General features: G+C 40.1%; 1 protein-coding gene across 1 annotated transcript in view; it reads right to left on the reverse strand.

Annotated features, from left to right (window-relative positions):
- Nucleotides 1-15159: 15159 nt before the first annotated feature.
- The window catches only part of LOC119898650 (vasorin-like), a 33160-nt gene continuing 25666 nt past the window's right edge, over nucleotides 15160-22653 (reverse strand). The window contains exon 2 of the mRNA XM_038712825.1: nucleotides 15160-20835. Within this exon, the coding sequence (XP_038568753.1) occupies nucleotides 18688-20814 (2127 nt within the window). The 5' untranslated portion in view covers nucleotides 20815-20835 and the 3' untranslated portion in view covers nucleotides 15160-18687. The remainder of the gene's footprint in view (nucleotides 20836-22653) is intronic.

Raw genomic sequence — 22653 nt, forward strand, 5'->3', positions numbered from 1 at the left:
AATGAAAAAAACAGATAAGAGCTTCAGCTGCAAGAACATTAGTCAGACATTGTATCAATCTCATTTTAAATTTAATTTAAATCTTGCTGGGCAGAATAAAAAGTGGCTGTGGAGTACACGTTAGCTAACTGATCTACTTTAAGGGTCTAATCAAAATCTAGGAGTTTGAGGGACTTTGAAGGTCTGCTTCGTTACTGTGACCCTATTTTACACCAGGTATTAACATGAGAAAAAATACCAAATGTCATTGAACACTGATGTAAGGTGTGACCTTTTTTGCTACTTTTACATACTTTTCATTTTAAAATTGGACCAATGACAAAGACCTTTTGTGGGAGAAATCAGCAGCTCCTCTACACAAAAAACTTGACTTGCCAAAATGCTGTTAGTGTGACACTAGACTTTTTTCTTTAATAAGTCATACAAGCCAGTATAACATAGGAATTAAATGAGACAGCAACCGACAGTAAGGCAAGAACAAAGTCAAGGCATGTGAGTCAGATCGGTTTTATGTTTTATCTTCACTAAAAGTTCTCTCCAACTTATGAGATTGCGTCATGGGAGTTGCTGTTGCAGCAGTGGTTTTGATTAGCTTACCTTGTGCAACACTGGCTTATGTTCCCCGGTTAGTGCCCTAATCCATCTATTCATAATACAATTGACAAACATGATTAAAATGTTACACCTTTTTACTATTATACAATGGTAGATGATTAGATTAGATCTTGGCCTACTGACAATGAGGTAGTTGTCACATTTTACACTAGCAGGACTTGACCAGAGGAAAACCAGAGGGTTACTGACTAAGAAACCCTGGAGGATACTGGCAGGCGGTTTAACAGTCTTCTCTTTTGTCTTGATTCTTGTGAACTCTTCATGTTCTTTCCGATCCTTATAAATCTTGTAGGTTGATGATTCCTCTTTTGCCAGAATTTTTTCTCTGTCCTCTGTCATGTAAAAACAAACTTCAGTTTGCTTAAGTGGTTGCTTGAATGGTTTAATTTTGTGCTATTTTACATTTTTAACACAAAAACAACAAAAAATATTTTGTTTGTTACAGGTTTAGAAATGACCACAACTGAGCCTGGTGTACAGCATTTCAGCAGGCAATTCTACCATTGTAAGTGTGCGAGTCAAAAGCAATGTATCAAAATCATTCAAGAGATACACAGTTAACTGCAACATTTGACTAAAATCATTCTTCATATTTTTCACATTATGAAAACCAGATTTGTCAGTTGGAATTCAAGATAATACACAACAAATGTATTGAACTTGTAATGTGTCACAAAGAGACTCTGTGGCACCAACACAAGGGAGGGAACTGTTTTCACTGATGCTGTCTTGAATTGAAAGCATCATGGATGTGTGCTGCTTGTGTCTTCATGCTCACCAAGTTGCTTGACTTGAAATCACAGCCACTGAGTTTTGCCATATAGGCCTAAAAATGAAGTCCTTAACATAGTTCTTCTTTTCTGTTTGTATGAACACGTTACTGTTTTTCCTGTTTGACTACTTCAGTTTTAGTTTCTGTCAGAGCTGAATTACGCAGATTTGGCTTATTGAAAATAATTTTTCTTCTAGACATTTAATTGTGTTTACATGAGGCTGGCAGGATGCTGTAAGCTCAAGCAAATCAACATCTGATTATAGATGAAGTTTAATAAAACTAGGAATATTTAAAATGCAGACTTTTAGACCATTGTGGAGTTTTAACCCAAAATGCACCAGTAGCTGCTAAAATATTTGAACCACAAACACACTCCTCTCAAACACACGTCTGTTTAGTTGCTCTGTTTTCTAGCCAACTTCTCCTAGACATCCCATCACCAAACACATCATGAGGCGTAGTTGTTTTTCAGCACTACATGCTCTCATATCTCCTCCCAGCGGACTCCACACAGCCTGCTGCTGAGTCTTAATATTCAATATCCCACCTGCAAGCTTTTCGGTGTTCACACAGTTCACTGCTGATCCCACACAATCCTAATCTCCCTGTGTGTTAGGAGGGAGAGTGACGCAATGTGATTAGTGTGACCAGGGAGGGTGTACATGTGTTTATGTATGGCACAATGCATTCAGAGAGAAGTTCAGAGTTTGCAACCAAGACTTATTTTGATGAATTATGATTTATTGCAAATTTATTAGAAAAGCGCAAAGAATTTAGAACATTTAATAAAAATTTCAAGATTTTTTTTTTTCATTTTAACAAACTATGTCATTTTATGAAGCCAAATAGCTTTTTGCTTTTGGATTAATGTACTGATTTTGTAGTGGCCGACTAACTGGTTATTGTCAGACTCCTCGAAAGTCTTACGTCAAATGCAAAACAAAAGAGACTCCATTTTTCTTGGAATAAATGTAATTAGTCAGATTGTGTTTTTACACATCTGTATCTGTGTGTTTTTATGTTTATGTTTAGGCACTTGATAAAGGTTGGAGAAAGATGGTGGAAAAATACTGAAAAAGCCATCCTTAAAGAAGTGTTTTTGTAACCTAGACCTATAACCAAACACAGGACCGTAATTATACATGTATGAAAGGCAAAACATTTCAGTATTATAGAAATACAATATTTAGGAGATGGATTTGAAAAACTCCTCATAGGAGTCATCCTCTTTTCCTCTTTTAAATAGTTTGAGTTTACCCGTGGGTAAATACCACTCAAACTGACAATTTAAAAATGAACACATGAACACAAGAAATGGAAAGCCGTATTTCAAAATGGCATTCCTTTTGCGTGGCTTTCATATGGGCACATAAATGAGAACTATAATATTAACACAGAAGAACATGTGAACATTCAGTGTGTGAGTATTGTTGTATTGTGTGTGTATCTCTCACAACGGGAGCATAGCTGACCTTGTCTGTCTGGTCTCCGAGGTGAAGTCATTGTGCCCTCACTGGTCTGCACCTGCACCATCAAGTCTGTTCCACACAGAGTCTCACGAGATTAAACATTTTATCACACTCGGTCTGTTCAATAGAGATGGACACAATATCTTTTGTTTGAGGAGGGAAAACTCATAACTGAGAGTGGAGGTCACTCATTTGTTTAGAGGCTCTTGGGAACATAGCTACGTGAAAGGAAATGAGCTGCTGTTTGTCAGTCAACACGCTCATAGTAGCCGAACATCATCATCATCACAAAAACTAAAAGTATGTAAACAGGAATTGTATTTTCATCTTGCTCTCTTCATGTTTTTAACATCTATAGTTCAGACATCCTGAGTTTGACTACTTTACAGTATACAGTATAATGGGAGGGGGGGATTTAATTCAGGAAAGAGTTATTTTTCCTCCGCAGAGAAATTAAAAACTATTTTAAATTTAATGAGGAAGAGTAAAAGAGCACATTAAGCTCATAAAAGTCCAGGGAACAATATAGGTTTTATGAAATATTGGAGACACGATACATACTCCACCCAATATGAAACCTTACATTTCCTGCTTTTGCTACTTGTCTTCACACAGTCGGGCATTTTGAGGAATGATTCTAAACTTATATTCCACAGAACTTTGCAAATTGTCACTCATTCGTTTCCATTTTCCTCTTCACCTCCACTAACAACCACTTCCAAAAACCACAAAAAACTGCCAGTAGGAAACAGTGAATCTGAAGAAGACAGGCCACAATTTGGTTGCTGAAAAAACATTATCCTTCAAATAAGGATTATGATGACTGCCCTGTCTCAAAAGTCACTGGAAAATCCAAAGTGAACAGCTAGTCTAGCTTTGTCAGATTTTGGGTTTGTGTCACTGATGAGATTGAGTGTTTTGAGCATCATTAGCAAGCTGCAAGTGTGTTAAAAAAAATAATTTAAGTAATTTAACAAAGCTGATATGTTTATGGGCAAGAAGTCACAAATTTTGATATCCAAAGGTATAAATAAATAAGTCAAATTTTGGCTAGGATTGACTCCTAGGAGTCTCCACTGGTTGCCTGGAAACCTCGCCGCGATGACAAGACTCCAGGAAGTTACTGCGCCCAGCAGGGTCTGAAATCAGCACCTGCCAAAAATCGTTAAGCCATCAGTCACTTTGGCACACGCCCCTGAAACACACACAAGACACATTGGCACCAGTCAGCTCAGGGAATATCTGTGGGGGTGTTTCAAACCATACTCACTGAGTGTATAATGGTTCCTTTGAAATATCTGGTTGTTAGTGGTTGTTAAGGGTGGCATGATTGTCATATACTGAAAGACATAGGTCATGGGTTCTTTGCATCCATGCAATGTTTTTTGTGCAAATATAATGAAATGACAACATAATTTACATTAATTGATGCCTAAATGAGCTGATTTTTATTCCGTCAATTAGCGCATATTAGGGCTGACACAGAGTAGTCGAAGGTTGGATGCTTCGATGGGCGGAGCCTGATTCAACTGTCTGTCTCACAGTCGAAGCTTCGCAGTGAAACAAGGGTCATGCCATTCTGCGATATGGGGGTGCTCAACATCTGATTTTAGATGAATAAGTTAATATCCTGCCGTTTACAATAGAAATTTCAACATATAATGCTGCAAATAAACATGTGAAAAGAAAAACACTTTAATTAAATGTTTTAAAAGGGCGTGAATAAATCCAAAATTGTAACCCTTAAGGAAGTGTATGTCTGTAGTGGTAGAAGAGGAACACTTGCTGAAGAGATGGAGCCCCAGCTTCACTGGTGTTGTGCTGAGTTGTCCACACCTCGCGGGACCTTCTTGTCATTTATCACCATTGATGAACCACACAAAGAATACTATATAGTTTTTAAATATTACTTGAAATAGACCTGCAAGGAACCGCAACGTGTAAGTTAGTTGTCACCCACACGGCATGCACACAAAACTCTGCACAAGACCAGTAAATGGCAGGCGAGAGGAGAGAAATAACACACATTATTCAACTATCAGTGGACTATAGGCAAGAATTGACAATTCTGATTCAACTATGTAAATCCTTAGTCGCATAAATATACCCCGAATTCGAATTCATATCAGACACACAGAAACTCCCCTATTTACCGGAAGAAATGCCCAAATGTCAAATAATTGCTGCAAAATATGTCTCCTCCTGAAGTGGGGACAACCAGTGGAAACGCTTGACCAATTTTCAAATTATTATTATTTTGATTGCTTGATATTTTAGTAATTGTTTTGTTTTTGCATTTGATATTGAGTTCTTTTTTTTAATTCTTATTATTTTTTAATCAATTAATTATTTAATTTTTTTTGCTGGTAGATTTTGTTACTGTACGTTTGGACAGAGCCAGGCTAGCTGTTTCTCTCTGCTGTCAGTCTTTATGCCAAGCTAGCTACTGTTCACTAACTTCATATTTAACAGGATATCTTTCAGCAAAAAAGTGAAGCATTACACCAAAACCACAACTCTACACCAAAGTTGGAAATTTGGCCAGTAATCTAACACAATATTTGTGAGTGGCCAATGACTCTACAGAAAAGCTTCTGTCAGTTAATGAAACTTTTTGGGTAAATTTTGAATCACAGGAAAACATATGCTAAGAAAAGATGAAAGGGTTGTTTGTGGCTTCAACTGGCAAGATGTGTGTGGATCAGCAGGAATGAAGGAGAATAAATGAGCATGAACATTCTTGAAAAAATCTACTGGGTTGTGTCAGTAAGTTTTCTGTATCCTCTCTCTTTACCCACCATTAACCTCAAAAATGTCCCCAAAAAAACGTTTTTGGAACAATACCACAAATGAGTAGTGTTGTAGTCAAGACCGCTCAAACTGAGACCAGAGTTTATCGAGACCGAGACAAGACCAAGACTTTTAGGGGCTGAGAGAAGTCAAGACCAAGACTGAGGGAGGGCAAGACTGAGTCAAGACCAAGACCAGTTCCCTGCATTGCATGGCACGCAATAAAATGTGGAACGAGATCATAGGTACTTCACAAATTAATCTGAAAGATCCACATTCCCATTAAAACACCTACATACAAACACTAAGAGCTGAAATCAACTTGAGCATTGCAGGGAGGGGTGACAGTCATTAATTAGGGTTACTGGTTGCATTTGAAGCAATGTTTTACTTCCAATCAAAGTTAGGATGTTAATAAATCAGACAATGCAAAAGGAAATTATTGATATGCCCAAAGTTATGGTCTTGACTGGTCTTGAAATAAAATCCCGAGTCCTCAATGTCCGAGACCGAGACAAGACCAAGTACAAATGCGATCGAGTCCGAGACCAGACTAAGACCATCAAAAAGTGGTCTTAAGACCAAGACCGGTCTCGAGTACTACAAATGAGGGTTTAAATCTTAATCAAGTTCAGTCTTACAAACTTCATTTTTGGTGAAAATGAATCCAATGATTCAATCCAGTGTAAAACTTAGTTCTTTCCACTTTAATAGCCTGAAAAATATCCCAGGAAACTTTAATATACAGTAATATCATGGTCCCAAACTGGAATCTGGGGTGTAACAATCAGTTAATTCTTTACCAGCTGGTTTTCTTAGCTACAGTAAATAACTAGTGAAGCACATCCCTTAAAAACCAACAAATACCATATCTAATGAAAAATCAACATGTCTCATGTTGTCTACATATGTGTTCTCCTCCTCCGTCTCCTCCTTTCTCCTCAATTTCACCCCCCTTCCCCATTTCCTTCCTGCCAGGTCATGTCAAAACCTGCTTCACATCTGGCCTGACAAACACCAATTTAACAGGGCCCGTTGTTTTGTGGGTGGCAATTCAATAACTCAATTGGTATCAATTTGATGAGGGGAAGAGAAAAGCCCAGAGGCTTACCAGACATTTCCTGAGGGAGGAACAAACAAAAGGAGGGAGAGGAGACATTAGAAGGGAGGGAGAGATAGGGAAAAATGAAACCTGAAAGGCAAGAAACATTGATATATTTTGATGTAACTTGTGTCACACTGTAGTTGAAACGACTCAGGAAGCCTGAGAATGAGCAAGATTTAAAGATTGTCTCGTAAAATCAAGTGAAAACACCCTGACTGGAATGATGAGTGGGAGAGAAAATTAGAAGCAGCAGAGAGGGAGGCACAAGAAGGAGAATGATAGAAAGCACGTGATTAAAGCTGACAAGGGGATGGGATGAGTTACTGAAAATAACTAAACATTCCAAACACAACCTTTTTTGTTGCTATAAGTGGGCATAAAGAGGCTGGCCATGGCCTATTCCTGGCTGCAGTCAAAGGTCACCTGTTGAGAGGTGAAAAGTCAAGGGGAACAAGCCCCGCAGCAGTAAAGTCTTTAGGGAGTAGCTTTGTTCAATAAAGCTAAGATGGACAGACTGAAAGGACTTCAAGAACATCAAGAGAAGTTCTGAGTGCAACAGTTTGATACTGAGTCATAAAAAATGAAATGTTTCTATCTATTGAGTATCAAATACTGACAGGCTGCAGGATTGAAAGGCAGCTCTGTAAAGCTCGTAGCACCCTATCTTAGTGGATAGCAGCTGTATTTCAAATCTAGAGCACATTCAATGGATTTTAATGTAAACCCAGACTCAAAAAATAGTAAAAAGTAAAGTTGCAGTATAAAAATTACTCATGCACTAAAATCTACTTCTCTGCTGTTCTTCAGTATGTTGCAGTATATTGTTGCTGCGCTAATAAAAAACTAAATATGCAACATCGGAGCTCGTAATCCTGCAAATTACGTCTATATTAGACGACTCTGCATCCAATGATTTACGTCCAAAGTCAACATCCAGCATTAGTGCAGGAAGAACAGTGTTCTGAATGTATGAGGTGGAAAATAAAGGTGTGGAGGTTAGGGTGGTTGATGGGCAGGTAGCTGGTCTGACTTTTATGCAGAAGGCCAGAGTTTGAATCACAAACCTGCACTTTTCGTTTTCACATAACCCCAATTGTTCCCTAACATTATTAAGTGCTTTTTGTTGCCCTACCCTAACAATTAGTTAACCATAGTATGTTTGCCATGAACACAATCTTATCTTAACCATACTGTAGTTGCTTTGCAAAGATATTGTATAAAGTAACAATGTGAAAAAATGTTGTCATCAAACATTATCCAGGATTTGGCAGAATTGTCCAAATTCTTGTGTGGCAACAAAGTTGTATTAAGAGACAATAGCGTGACATGAAATAAAGGTAGTCATGCTCTTTAATGACAATACTGAACCAGAGCTGTGCATGTCACTTATGTGAATTGCCTAAACTCTACATGTCTGCAGGCATGAATGCGCCTTTCCATGCTCATGCATGGTTTATGCTTCATGCACATTGTATGCATGTTTGCAGCATATGGTTTACAGGCATGTATGCCCCACGGTGGTGTAGTATTAGTCTTGTCTGTTATGCTTTGCACTGAAGGCCTAGAAGAGACCCTGGTAATCCCTGCTCTGTGCAGTCAACTCTGCTCCTATCACAACATGACCCTGCCTGGCTCTGGGGGCCTATTGTTGTACCACAAAAATACTGGAGCCCAATAAACCTGCTGCTGCTCCAAGGCCCCCCGAGTTCATTGCAACAATACAAGTCCTCCCCTTATCTACCTGCATGTCACCTCTACTGACTACACTTCTCCTTGTTGCTGGATTGAGCTCAACTTTGACATTCCATTAAAGTTTACGGATCTTGTTTTTGCTCTTGCTTCTAGTTTGTTGCCTTGTTTTGTTCTTCTTCTTCTTCTTCTTCTTACACTGCAAACTTAAAAAAGATTTGAAAGTTTCATTTGACAAGAAGAACTATTTAACCAAAGAAACATTCAAATTCCTTTTCTCATTTATGCTTCCTTCATCATCAAATATAGTTCCTTCCATTAGTTACAGTAGATCACAAGATCACAATAACTCCACTCCACATAGTTTTGGAAAAGGGTTTTAGCTAACAGTTTCAACGATCTGTGAGATTTCTTGTGGTACTGTGTTACGCTGTCTTGACTTTTTCGTTTAACTTTAAACTTGCCCTTAGAGGACATGGAAGTCATTATGTGCCATGGGTAAGAGGAGACCTTTGGGTTCTGTGGGCAAATGAATAGCAATTAAAGCTAATTCAATTAAACATAGTTTTGGATTTCAGAGAGGAAAAGGGCCATCCACAGCTTTATCCACTGTGTTTTTCTCATGAGAATAAGGAACATGAGCTTTCAACCCAGATAGTGTGGGAAGCCATTTTGGAGAGAACTACAAGTGTCTTGATTCAATTCACCTCTTTAGGAAATAAATTTTTGTATAAAAGCAGTCATGTAAACACTTATGTGACCATTAATATTCAGTCTGTTCCCGTCCAACCTCAAAGGAAAGTTCCACTGAACTGGACATTTAGAGAAAGGAATTTTCCAAAGCATTTCTCATCTTGGATGTTTTAAATCTCAGGATTGTTTTAGGTCAGTGAAGACAAGTCTAAAACAACTGTATGTCTGTCAGATCAAGTCTTCATAAGCATAGTTTCCAGAATTTAGTATGTAGCCCGTCAAAGTGCTCACATTTGTGACCTGGAGTCTCCAGTCTACAGTCCTGGTAAAAGACAAGATCAAAGACGTCAACAGCAGTACCTCAAGTTGTTATAGTAATTATGACGGGAGCAAAGGGGGAAGTCAGGTAAGGTTAGAGTGACAAACTCCACGTATGGAGGAGGTTGCGGTGGATGGATGGATCAACAAAATATCGGCCTTCAACACAGGAAATAGCTTTTTCTGTTTCCAGTTTCCAACCAACAGTCAAGGTTGTTTTTTTTACTGTGACCACGGTTGTTCCATAAGTGTAACCACATGGTTATTACTGTAACCATGACAACAACAGTCTGCCAACCTTTTAACCCAAACCACAATGTTTCCCTAACCTTAACAGAGTACTTATTTTAACCCAAACCATGATTGTCACATCACAAAACTAGATTGTTTTTCAACAGTGATTTCTGACGGTGACACGAAAAATGATTTCCTGCTGACAGGGGCGTCAGATCAGAAAATGTTTCAATGTGTCATTCTAGAAGGTAGCCTATTAACAAATGACACATTTTGTTGTTTAATTTTGGAAGACTTGTTGGAGGATTCACTGGGATTGGGTCTGGGATGAGACACTAGCACATAAAACGTCAGTTCAGAATCCCATTTAAAGATTAGAAATGCATTCCGGAAAAGGACCAAAGATCTATGTTGTGAATTAGCGCCAGAAGGTTTAGTGCATTCATAAATTATTTTAAACACTAGGAAGTATGTGATTCCCTTTTAATGGAGACATACAAACACTTTGTGCCAGAATTTGCTCCTCAAAATGCATCAATGTCCAAAAGACATAAACCATGCTTTTAGTGCAATAGCAGCTGTAGTAAACATTCCCTCTCTATCTCTCACTGGCTCTTACACATTACACAGGTATGTCAGCATTGATAGCAAGATATATTGCAGCACAAATGGGTTGCATATGGAATTCATGGTTGTAATATGGTAAGTTAGGTACAGTATATACACACGTATGTATGCATGCACACACAACCTGAGCTGCAGGGTTAGGAGGCTTGTAGGGTCTGTTAAAACCATTATCAGGTCCAACAATCTGTCTGCAGTTGGATTTCACCCCATTCACTCCTTCCTCCCCACTCTTTTCTCCACTCACACTATCATTCCACCCCCAGCAAGGCCTGCCTGCTTTCATTACAACCAGATTGGTCAAATAAATCAAGCCTGTCCCCACTCCCCTGCCTTCTTTTTCTCTTTCTGTCTCTTTCTTTTCTCTCAGCACCCTGCAGCGGCCCATGGGGGAAGGTCTTTAAATGAGAAGCACATTTCGAGACTAATGAGGGCGATGGGCTGTGAAGTTGGGGTTTGTTTTAATTTAAGGACTCTTTGTGGCTCCAGTGTAAGATGTGTATGTATTGACTATCTACATTGACTAGATTTGTTGGTTCAGTCCAGTCAAAACTACAGATTGAAGAAAGTTAAAGCAATCTTTGAACACATAGAGGTCCAGGAATGCTTTTAAAGGGTTATCTTGGATTGTGAATGTTTTTACAGGTTTTATGAAGGGTTTTGTAATTGAAGAATTATAGCCTACTGCACACTGCTCTGGTCCCTGAAATTCAGTGGTTAGTCTCTCAAGACTAATGTTGCATTGCCCAAACTACACCGTAAAAATAGCTGAAAGAAACAACGCTTGTTGAATTTGTATCTTCATGCCTAATCTGCACTAAAGGTATGGATGCTTTTATCAAATATGGTACTGGGATGGGAAAATGTTATATGGAAAAGCTTTTGCCTGATCCAGCTCTAGAAATTAGCTTACTGCCTATCAGATGGGGAAAATGTGACGACACAAAATGATGACGATGATGTCTGAAATCTCAATTTACTTCTTACTACAGAGTTTCTGATGTGGGAGTGGTGAATGAGTGAATGAGGGAGTGATTTCATATGGTGCAGGATATCTTCATCACTCACCGACCGTTGTTGAGAAGCAGTGCACTTCCAGATTGCTGTCTTGAAGCATTTTTGCAATAATATTCATGTAGAAGCATATGCTTTAATTCAATTCACTTAAATTCAATTCAATTTAGCTTTATTGGCATGAACATGAAAATAACATACTGTGGCGTCTGGCTAGTGGCAGCATTGTGTACAGTAAACAGCAGGGTGGGTCAGTGGTTAGCACTGTTGGCAAGATGGCCTTGTGTTCGATTCTCAACCTGTTCATCGTTTGTTTGCATGTGTTTCCTGTGAGCATGTGTACCTATTTTAGCACTCATTTTAACACATGTTGGTATTTAACAGTATACTTGAGTGTTCCAGCTTGCCTGACCTGGTCTTGTTCAGTGTAGTGGTGACTTGACTACAGTGGAGGAGGCAGGTGTCATCCTAAAGTTTCTTGAAGTTTCTTGAATCCTAAAAAAGAAACCTCTTTCCTTTATGCCACAGTTATAGAATGCCATCCAAGGCGACACCCTTCAAAAGTGGTTCTTGTTTTAGCAAACACACAAAACAACTAAACAAAAATGTTTACCCCCTAATTTACTGTGGAATTTACAATGATAATCTAAAAAACCCGCTCTCTGAACCACAGTGGCTGCTGTCAGTCCTGCAGCTCTTTAAAATGTCCACCTTCATTTGAATCTGTTTTTCATTAGCAACTGAAAGGATATAATCTGCTCCATCTACATATAATTAGGTATTTGTGTTTTTGTATGTTCAACTGGCAAACTGTGACTGATACAGACCTCTTTATAGAGTTGTGTTCAAGCCCTTTGAATTTATTTATTCTGTCTATCTTCCTGAAACCAGCTAAGCAACTTGGTCCTAAAATTTTGACATTTGTCACGAGCATGGCATGCTCAAATCTGGACTGCATTTCCAATATTTTATCTCATAGAAGACATGAACAGTGAGGGCACTATTGTTTCTATTAGTTTGTCAGAGATACGTCTGAATTAATAATCTAAACATTCCCTTGCTCAGAAGAAAACTTATCATAGTTTTTTTACCCTTACAACTATCAACAGGCTATGTACCACAGTACTTTAAAGTAGCTGTAATTAAACCTCTTCTGAAAAAGCCCAAACTTGATCCGGATGTTTTAACCAACTATAGACCTATATCTAACCTTCCATTTCTCTCTAAGGTTCTGGAGAAAGCAGTTGCTAAACAGCTGTGTGACTTTCTACAGAGCAATAGTTTATTTGAGGATTTTCAGTCAGGATTTAGAGCTCATCATAGCACAGAGACAGCACTGGTGAAAATTACTAACGACCTCCTTATTGCATCAGACAAAGGACTTGTCTCTGTACTGGTTTTATTAGATCTTAGTGCTGCATTTGATACCATTGACCATCAGATCCTATTGCAGAGACTGGAACATTTCATTGGCATTAAAGGAACCGCTCTAAGCTGGTTTAAGTCCTATTTATCAGATCGATTTCAGTTTGTACATGTTAACGATGAGTCCTCCATGCATGCCAAAGTTAGTCATGGAGTTCCTCAAGGATCTGTCCTCGGACCAATCCTCTTCACTTTATATATGCTTCCTTTAGGCAATATTATCAGGAAACATTCCATAAGCTTTCATTGTTATGCAGATGATACTCAGTTATATCTATCGATCAAGCCAGATGAAACTCATCAGTTAGCTAAACTTCAAATGTGCCTTCAGGATGTTAAAACCTGGATGACCTGTAATTTTCTAATGTTAAACTCAGATAAAACTGAAGTTATTGTTCTGGGGCCTAAGCACCTCCGTCACGCATTATCTAAAGATATAGTTTCTTGATGGCATCGCCCTGGCCTCCAGCACCACTGTGAGGAATCTTGGAGTTATCTTTGATCAGGACATATCGTTTAAGTCTCACATTAAGCAAATTTCAAGGACCGCCTTTTTTCACCTACGTAATATTGCGAAAATCAGGAACATCCTGTCTAAAAATGATGCAGAAAAACTAGTCCATGCATTTGTTACTTCTAGGCTGGATTACTGCAATTCCTTATTATCAGGCTGCTCGAAAAAGTCCGTTAAGACTCTTCAGCTGATCCAGAATGCTGCAGCATGTGTTCTGACAGGAACCAGGAAAAGAGATCACATTATCATAAAATCCAGAATAGAATTTAAAATCATTCTTCTTACCTACAAAGCTCTTAATGGTCAGGCACCATCTTATCTTAAAGAGCTCATAGTACCTTACTACCCCACCAGAGCACTGCGCTCCCAGAATGCAGGGTTACTTGTGGCTCCTAGTGTCCCCAAAAGTAGACTAGGAGCCAGAGCGTTCAGCTATCAAGCTCCTCTCCTGTGGAACCAGGTTCCAGTTTGGGTTCAGGAGGCAGACACCATCTCCACATTTAAGAGTAGGCTTAAGACTTTCCTCTTTGATAAAGATTATAGTTAGGGCTGGCTCAGGTGAGTCCTGAACCATCCCTTAGTTATGCTGCTTTAGGCCTAGACTGCCGGGGGATTTCCTATGATGCACTGAGCTCCTCTCTCCTTTACTTTCTCTCCCTCTGTATGCAACCTCATCCCATTATTGCATGTTACTAACACAACTTCTCCCCTTTCTGGTAGTCTTGTGCTTTCTTGTCCCTCTCCTCTCTCCTCCTATCACTTCCTGCAGGTGTTTCTGGCTCTGGAGCTGTGGAGTCTGGATCTGTGGCTGCGGGTCACCTTCTGCCCCCGACTGCTAACGACTATTGTTACTAGTCCTATTATTATTATTGTTATTATAATCATTAATATTACGACTGTTACCATTAACACTACTATGAATATCTGTACCATTTTTTCATTTAGTCTATAGCAACATCACCTTTACTGTCTGTATCTCTGTGTGTGTATATTGTGTAGGCTGCCTCCCTCCCCTCTCTCTCTCCTTCCATCCCTCTCTTTTTCTCTCTGTTCCTCTCCTGCCCTCTCTCTCTTTCTCTCTCTCTCTCTCTCTCCCTCTCTGTCCTTCACCCCAACCGGTCGAGGCAGATGGCCGCCCACCCTGAGCCATGGTTCTGCTCGAGGTTTCTGCCTCTTAAAAGGAAGTTTTTCCTTGCCTCTGTCGCCTAGTGCTTGCTCTTGGTGGGAACTGTTGGGCTTCTGTAAATAGCATCATAGAGTACGGTCTAGACCTGCTCTTTTATGAAAAGCGCTGTGAGATAACTGTTGTTGTGATTTGGCGCTATATAAATAAAATTGAATTAAATTGAATTGAAAAGTTGCATTTCGTAACTTCCATGCTATTGCACTGTTTTCACGGCAATTTACTATGAATAAGATGCAACAATGCTGAGTCATCAAGAAAACAGTCAATAGAAAAAAGCAGCAAGGTTGTGTAACTTCAGTTATTTGGAAAATATGCTATTTCGTAATATTTTCCACTGCAGTTCTTGGCTAAAATTACCTCCATCCACAAACCAACATAACGTCACAAATTAATCATGTTGTGGTTGAGGTTAGTGCTAATGTGTGTCTATGAGTGTAATGAGGTATTGAGAGATACAGGCTGTATGTAATCAGCTTCTGTTGTTACTGGAAATCTCTTCTCAGTTTTCTGTTTAACTTTGCTCTGACATCATTCATGTATACTGACTTACAGCCCAACATTCCTCAAACCCATAAGGAGGAAAACTTCTGAAACCCTTGCTACTGAGCACATGAACATGTACATTATGGCAGCATTATAAAACCATATAAAAGTAACTTGAATCTTGAAAGCCAACACCATTCTTGCAAAGACACAAAATCACAGGCATTTTAAGTTTTAAGTCTTTTAATACTGTTCTTTTTCTCAGCATTGCTTTTCTGGCAAACACATACACAAAAACGTAGCAGACATAACTGACAAACATAAAACAATAAGAAAAAGATAAGTTTCCCTAAATAAACGGGGAAGGTTCTGTAACAAGCACGTTGGAAATATTTCAAACATTTCCTGTCCCTCTCACCGTCCAAAGCAAAACAGAGTCTTCCAGTTGATATATTGAGGGAGAGTAGATAAATGAGCATCTGTGTCTATGTTTATACTGGAATATTGACAGAATGAAGAAAGTAGTGAAGCCAAAGAATGGTAAGTTGATTTTGGACAGTTCTGGAGTATAGTGCATGGACTCAATAATAAAGCAGACAATGTACTGTTCCAGTGGAGGCAAAAAAACAGATACACACACACGCACACACACATACCCAGTCAACCAAGGTTTTGGGTGTAAGATAACCAAGAATTGAGGAAGGTCTTTTTTAAACCTGACAATGTTGATAACGTTACATGTCATGTATCTTTATTTTTAGTTTGTAATGTGATATAATGCAATGACTTGTGAGGCAAAATAAAGGCCCTTTTGTTCTTGAAATACACATCAGCTACAATGTCAATAAGGCGCTGTACCAGTGTTGCTAAGGCACATATTTGTAAACCTTTTATACTGTGATTTAAGATGTCATGAAAGTAATATGTATATATGCATATATAGTAACGCTAAAAGCTTGTGACATTCCCAGCCTCAGACAAGAAACAGAGAACGGTACATTTAGCCTGAACATTTCACAGTCTGGTTGGCTGTAAACAGGCAAAACAGTCTCCAAACACACCAGGCAATAATCGTTGTTGACCAAAACAAACTGGATGGTTAAATTAGAGTCACCGAGAGCCAGTGAGAGGATGTGAGAGAACAAAAAGCTACAGGGCGACACTGTTTAGACCAGGGGTCGGCAATAGGCGGCCTGCAGGCCAGAACCGGTCCGCCAGCAATAATATCTGGCCGGCTTTGATAGCAGAAAAATAAAAAATACGCTGGTGCTGAAACAGATCTCAGTCATGACAGCTACAGTTACTCACACACTGTCTTTCTCTTAAGTGATTGTGCCTACAAAATAAAAGCGCAAGGACTTTTTGTGCAGCAATGCTATATGACAAGTTTATTGAGAGCTTTTACTTTGAAGAGTTCTGAACAACATTCAAAAGAGACTCAGGCTTGCATGACACACCTCTGAAAAAGCCGTCACTAAACGTGTGATTGGATTCCCCTGAATCTCCTCAGGGAAATGAAAATAAGTGTCTATAGGTTTATGAATGCAGATCAGACGCTGGGACGCACACACACTGCAGCACATGCTTTATTATGAGCATGTGCAAAAGTGTCCTTATACTCACAAGGAGAAAAAAAAATACAGTTAGTTGGAATTGATCTTAAAACCTTCCAAACAGGAGTCCCGCACACTACCGACTGAGCTAAATTTGCACGCAAGGATTCAAAGATTTGAAATAATTTGACTTTGTTCTGGCCCGCCATGTAACATCTTGAAAAAATTTGGCCCGATGCCAGACTTATTTGCCGACCGCTGGTCTAGACCATATCTCAGAAACGATACAGTTAACAGTGAAAGAGCAAACTAGTGCCTGAAATTCACTGACACTCACAGCAAAATAGGCAAATTCCCGGTGGGCCAACGCACCTTTGGGGCTGATGTAACTAAAAATGCTATGAGAAAGGTTTATTTGCACAAGAAGCCTACAATGCAATGTAAATATAGAAGAAAACTGTGTTGTCCCAAAAAAATTACTTAAGCTACAAATTATAATAAACTACAGATTAGGCCCACTGCATTATATTCTATTCTATTTTTATATAGTCACCTGCCACCTGAATTTTGTGCTTCCCTGGTGCAGGAAATGTCCCCAGAATGCAAGAAATTGAGTGTTTAATTCTCAAAATCTTCTGGGGGCGGACCCACAGACCCTCCTATCAACTATTTCATCAATAAGTTTTTTTTCTAAATAGTAGGCCTATTAAAATATATTTTTTTCTTGTTGTCATGGCCCCAATCTTGTGCAATGTTACATCTCAGTGTTACATCAGTGTTTCGTCACGCCCCTAATCTGAGCCCTTAAATGTAAGGATGGTGTATTGGTGAGGGGTGTCTGACCAATTTTGGTGGGCTGCCTGGGCCAGAAATGCCAAAGCCGATTTTTTGTCCCAGTCAGGTCCTGGTGGGATCTATGGCAAATGGCCTCTGAAAACTGTTTTTGGAGCTTTAGCCGTCTAAAACTGTATGTGGCTTATCCTCCTGCAGCATTGGCAGACCTGGCACAGAGAATAAAGTGTCTGACACTTGACAGTTACATTCACTTGGTGAGTTCCTCGGACATATTTTAGTGAACCTTTGCCTAACAAGTAGCTAGCGCTGCAAGTTTTAGCTTCATGTAACCTAAAATGCGATTAGAAACTTATAGAGTCCATGATGATTGAAGCAGGTGATTCCAAAGGAGAACAAATAATAATGTGTCATCTCACAACAATCGCAATACTGAATGGACATTAACAGAAAAAAAACATGATAAAAATACAAAACAAATGACAAAAACAGAATATCATGATATAAGACAGATACAAAACAGCCTTCCCGTCACGGCACGGAACAATGCAGGCAAAGTCCATCCTTAATGGCTCTTTATTCAGTCCATTTATCTTTCACAGCAAATTTATCTCCCACGGAGCCAAAAAGCTTTGGGATGTGTGGATAGTTGTTTAGACAGATTTTATGATCATCAACCTATTGCTAGCTTTGCAGAGCGTTTTTTGTGAAAGTTTTTATGTTATTGCATTTCCTTATGCGACAATCAGTCTTGTGGCAGTGACTGGGACACTGGAAAGGAAAAGAAATATTTCTTTTCAGTGCAAGTTTCTTTCTATAATCTCCATGGAGTAGATGGAGTATGTCAAAAACCCATTTTGTACCAGGACGTGTGGTCCAGGCATCACACATCTACATCACTGTTTTCATTTTAACCACTGTCTCTTCCTCCAGTTCTGTAGCCCAAATACAGGGGTACTTTTCTCCATATTGTATCTCCCAAATCCAGCAACAGGATTACAGCTCATTCACATAGTTTCTTTCACATAAACAAAGAAATTTTAAAAAAGAGCCATAGGTTACAGTTGTGTCAATGCAAAAAGGCACTTCCGTTTTCAGTCCGCTACTAAGACCCTTATAGTCAATTGCACTTCTCAATCACTTGGTTAGGTTTAACCATTATCAATCTCTGCAAGATGACTTCAAACCACATTGTGATCATTGTCCCACTGTGTTAACCACATTTCCAACATGATGTAATCTTATCATTTTAATAACAAATGATAGTAAGTGCCACTTTTTAAATTGTGGGTATCTAAAATTGGAATGAAAATTAGATTTTTAATCGTTAAGTGAGACATAGCAGGACGTCAGATGGGCAACCCCAGTCTCTCCAAAATCTTTCCAAATGTTTGTATTTTATTGCATCTTAGAAATATGATGGCTTTAGGGTTGTTAAATTGTTATTTGATGGGCAGTGTCCTTGCATCAAGGGTACCTCATAGTCCAAACCCCCATTTTGTTGCAAGGATGGAGGCGGCTGAGGAGTGTGACAGCGGTCAATCTCAGGCAGTTTGTGGGGTAGTGTACCATTTCCCCCATTCTCTAGGCAGGCCTTTATCCCCTCCAGTTCCATTGGATCAGGGTCAGCCGGGCCCAGCTCCAGCTCCATTCCTGCCTTGGCCTGCCTCCTCTTCCTCACACAGATGATTGCCACAGCCACCACTGCCAACCCCAGCAACAGTGCCAGGGCAGCCAGAGCAGGGATGAGAGTGTATGTCAGCGGGCTCTTTGTCTCCACCCTGGGCTCTAAGGATGTCTGTGGAACCCCTTCAGTGCGAGCCTCTGTACATGACCCTGTTTCCACAGAGCTGTTGGCCCTAGAGTTGATTCTCTCACCCAGGGGACTGGCACAGACTGAGTAGGTACAGTTGGGTCTCAAACCACGCAACGTGTACTCAGGGTAGGATGCCGGTACACTCAGGATAATGGGGCGCCGGTCAGGCCCTGAGAGGTTACGGTAGGTCAACCTGATACCACGTATATGTGGCCGTGTCTCGATAAAGCGATGCAGGTCAAGAAGGATAGATGTGGAGGTCACCTGCCGTGAGCTGATAGCATCAAGTTCAACGGGCATCTCAGGGGCAACTATCAAAACTTCTGTTGCTGAAGGTTTTGGTGGCTCAGGAACCTCATCCACATTTTCACAGTAGAGGCCAGAGGTTCCTGAGGGACACAGACAGCTGAGTTGACCAAATGGGTTAAAATTACAAGTGCCTCCATTTAGGCAGATGTTTGCTGGGCAGATGTGCAGCTCATATTCCCCACTGGTGGAGCTAGGGGATACTGGAGGTTCTGCTGGAAGGGGGTAGCTTTCTGTTTTTGAGAAGATGGTTTCCTCACTGGGTGGAGGAGGAGGAGGAATAGCATTTGTATGGGTGGTTTCTGGAGATGTGGTGGGCAGCTGGGGAACAGGAGTACTTCCAATGGGGGAGCCAATCAGCACTGTTGTGGTAGGTGGACAGCCAAAATCTTTCTGCTCTAGTGCTGAAAGCTTCTTCCCAGCATTAACTAGAGGGAAGTGACATCTGGTTTCCTCAGGCCTCCCAAGTGTCACTCCCTTCTCTATAAGCCAGACAGGGAACCAGGCTAATGGACACAAGCAGTTAAATGGGTTCTCAGCTGCTGTCAGGTGCATCAACCTAGGGAAGGTACTGAAGAAACTCTGGGGAAATCCCTGGAGATTAAGTCCACTGAGATCCAGTTCTTGAAGTCCAGTGAGTTTCTTGAAGTCCTCTACCCTGAGCTCGCCCAATGAGTTGGCAGCCAGGCTGAGCTTGATTAGCCCTTTGAGGGAGTCCTGCTTTAGGGCCTGGGGCACCTCAGTTAACTTGTTTGTGGAGATGTCGAGCTCATGGAGGTTTCCCAAGGAGGCTATGAGAGCCTCATCCAAAGAGGTAAGCCCCAGAGATGCCACCTTAAGGGCCTCCAAATGGGGAGTCTGGAGGTCTGAAGATCCCAGGCTTGGGATGTTGTTGGAGCTGAGATCTAGAAGCAGAAGCCTGGGAAAATGAAGGGATGGCAAAGAGGTGAGCTGGTTCCCTTGAAGCTTGAGTTCCAGTAACATCTCTAAACCTTCAAAAGCTTCCAAGTGGATGCTCTGAATGCGGTTTGCATGGAGATAAAGCCTCTCCAGTTGGACCAACCCAGAAAAACTGTCTTTGGAAATGTGCGTAATGTGGTTAGAAGACAAGTCCAAGTTCTTCAGCTTGGACAGCATCTCAAACACACTGTCTGGAATCTCTGCCAGCTCATTCTGGCTCAGATCTAACAAATCCAACTCCCCGAGGCCCTTGAAATCATCCTGGGACAATGTGTTGATGCCATTCTGGAAGATGTAGAGATTTTGGGTGTTGGTGGAGACACGAGGCACAGTGCTGGACCGTCGTTGAATACAGAATATCGAGCCATGACTGTGGCAGGAACAGTCTGTCGGGCAGTCAGAAGATATCGCCAGACCAGATGAAAGGAAGAAGAGCAGGAAGTAAGGCAGCATGGTGACGTCAGGCCTAAAACTCTGAAAGACATGAGATGGAGAAAGAAAATAGTTGGTGTTAATCATTCACTTACAACAATAAACAAACTGAAGCTTACAATAGACTGTAAATAGACATCATTACAGAGAAATAAATGAAAGTTATTAAGATGTTTTGTTCTCAATCTTGTTCCTAAAGCCTAAGTCTATTAGCTCATGATTTTCAAGAGAGATTGCCAGATTTTTCTTTATCCCTTCCAAAAATGCATTCATACACATACAAGCAGACAGTCTTACAGTATAGTACATTACAATGGATACAAGCACACTTTAGCCCATCGACAAACCTTAGATTCCACACACACACACACACACACACACACACACACATGCATATAAACAGTAACAGTGACTGCTCCATCATAGTGAATTTGCTGTTTTATATCCTTGACGAGCAGACACCCCAGGGATCAGGACCCAAAGGCTGAGGCAACGGGTTAACACAGCCCACCCAGGGTGACCCTCGCTGGGGTAAGTGAGAAACCCATTCAGCGTCTTCCCTGTGTTTATGACACAGTCCTTAGCGCGTGAAACCGACTCTGCAGTAATGCGACTGGACACTTGCAGCACCACACGGCTACTACATACAAACACACCCAAGGCAAATATGCTGTGAGTGTGTTGGTGCACACACACACACACACAAAAACACACACAAAAACACACTCAATGATATATTTTGACATGCTGAATCGTGTTACCAAAGACATGGGCGCCACATCCATGTAAGCAGAAAATTGAGGGGCAAGAAGGATTGTTTGGGGGTATGCATATGTGTGTAAAAGAGAATGTGTATTTGTCAGACAGAGAGGGAGAATAGAGTTAGGTGACTTGCAATGACAAACAATCCATCAACTTAAAAAAAAATTGAATAAAAGAAAGATTATTCAACTAACTAACAATACATATGTGTATGTGTGAGCATGTGTGAACGTAACACAAATAAACTCTAAATAGACCTACAGCTAGAGTCAGCTGGTCAGTGTTGACAGCAACATCATTTAGATATGAATTGCCACCACATGATTTTGACTGAAGACTGAAGGTAAAGAGTCAGCATGTTATATTAGGCAAACTGTGCAAACACAGTGCATTCCTGCCCTCCTTGTTTTCAAACTTCATCTCTTCTCATAAGTTCTCTTTACGCAGATGCCCGAAAGCAAAATGTGGGATTCATTAAACAGTGATTAGATGTAGTAGCTTTTCTTCTTCATAGTGTAATAAATGTTATGATTCACTTCACTGTGAAGATAAACAATCACTCTTAACCTGACTTGAATGAGTGTATGTTCTTTTCCTTGTCTTGTATTGTACATTGACTATTTTCTCACTACATAGGTCAACTGTCCATGTGTTTCTGTCTACATTATATGAAGAAATACAACATTGTCCAAATATCGTATATTAGTCTGATCAAGGACCGTGTATTGAGGCAACTTTATATTATTATATTGGGCTACAGGGCCACCATGAAAATCTCTTGGCTGAAAGGTTGTTTTCTAGGTTAAATGTAGCATCAGGTAGAATGGGATATATTTTCGTGCAAATTATAGAGAGATAAGTGCAAACACTGCTGTGTGTGTGGTCAGCACAAATGATTCAGTAGTATAAAGGGATCAAGTCTCGAGACTGTAAAATTCATCTCCAGACCAGTTGGGGCCCAAAAATACTTTTTTCTAACTTGTTTGATTTTCAATAGGCTTATTTTGGATAGATTATTGTAGTATGAATCAGTCCAAGAGTCACAAAGACTGAAACTTGAGAGTTACCCTGGCAACAGTCAAAGGGAGTTCAACTCAA

Source organism: Micropterus salmoides, unplaced genomic scaffold (assembly GCF_014851395.1).
Source record: "Micropterus salmoides isolate LMB-PRFRI ecotype aquatic unplaced genomic scaffold, ASM1485139v1 Ms_hic_scaffold_12, whole genome shotgun sequence".
Lineage (NCBI taxonomy): Eukaryota > Metazoa > Chordata > Actinopteri > Centrarchiformes > Centrarchidae > Micropterus > Micropterus salmoides.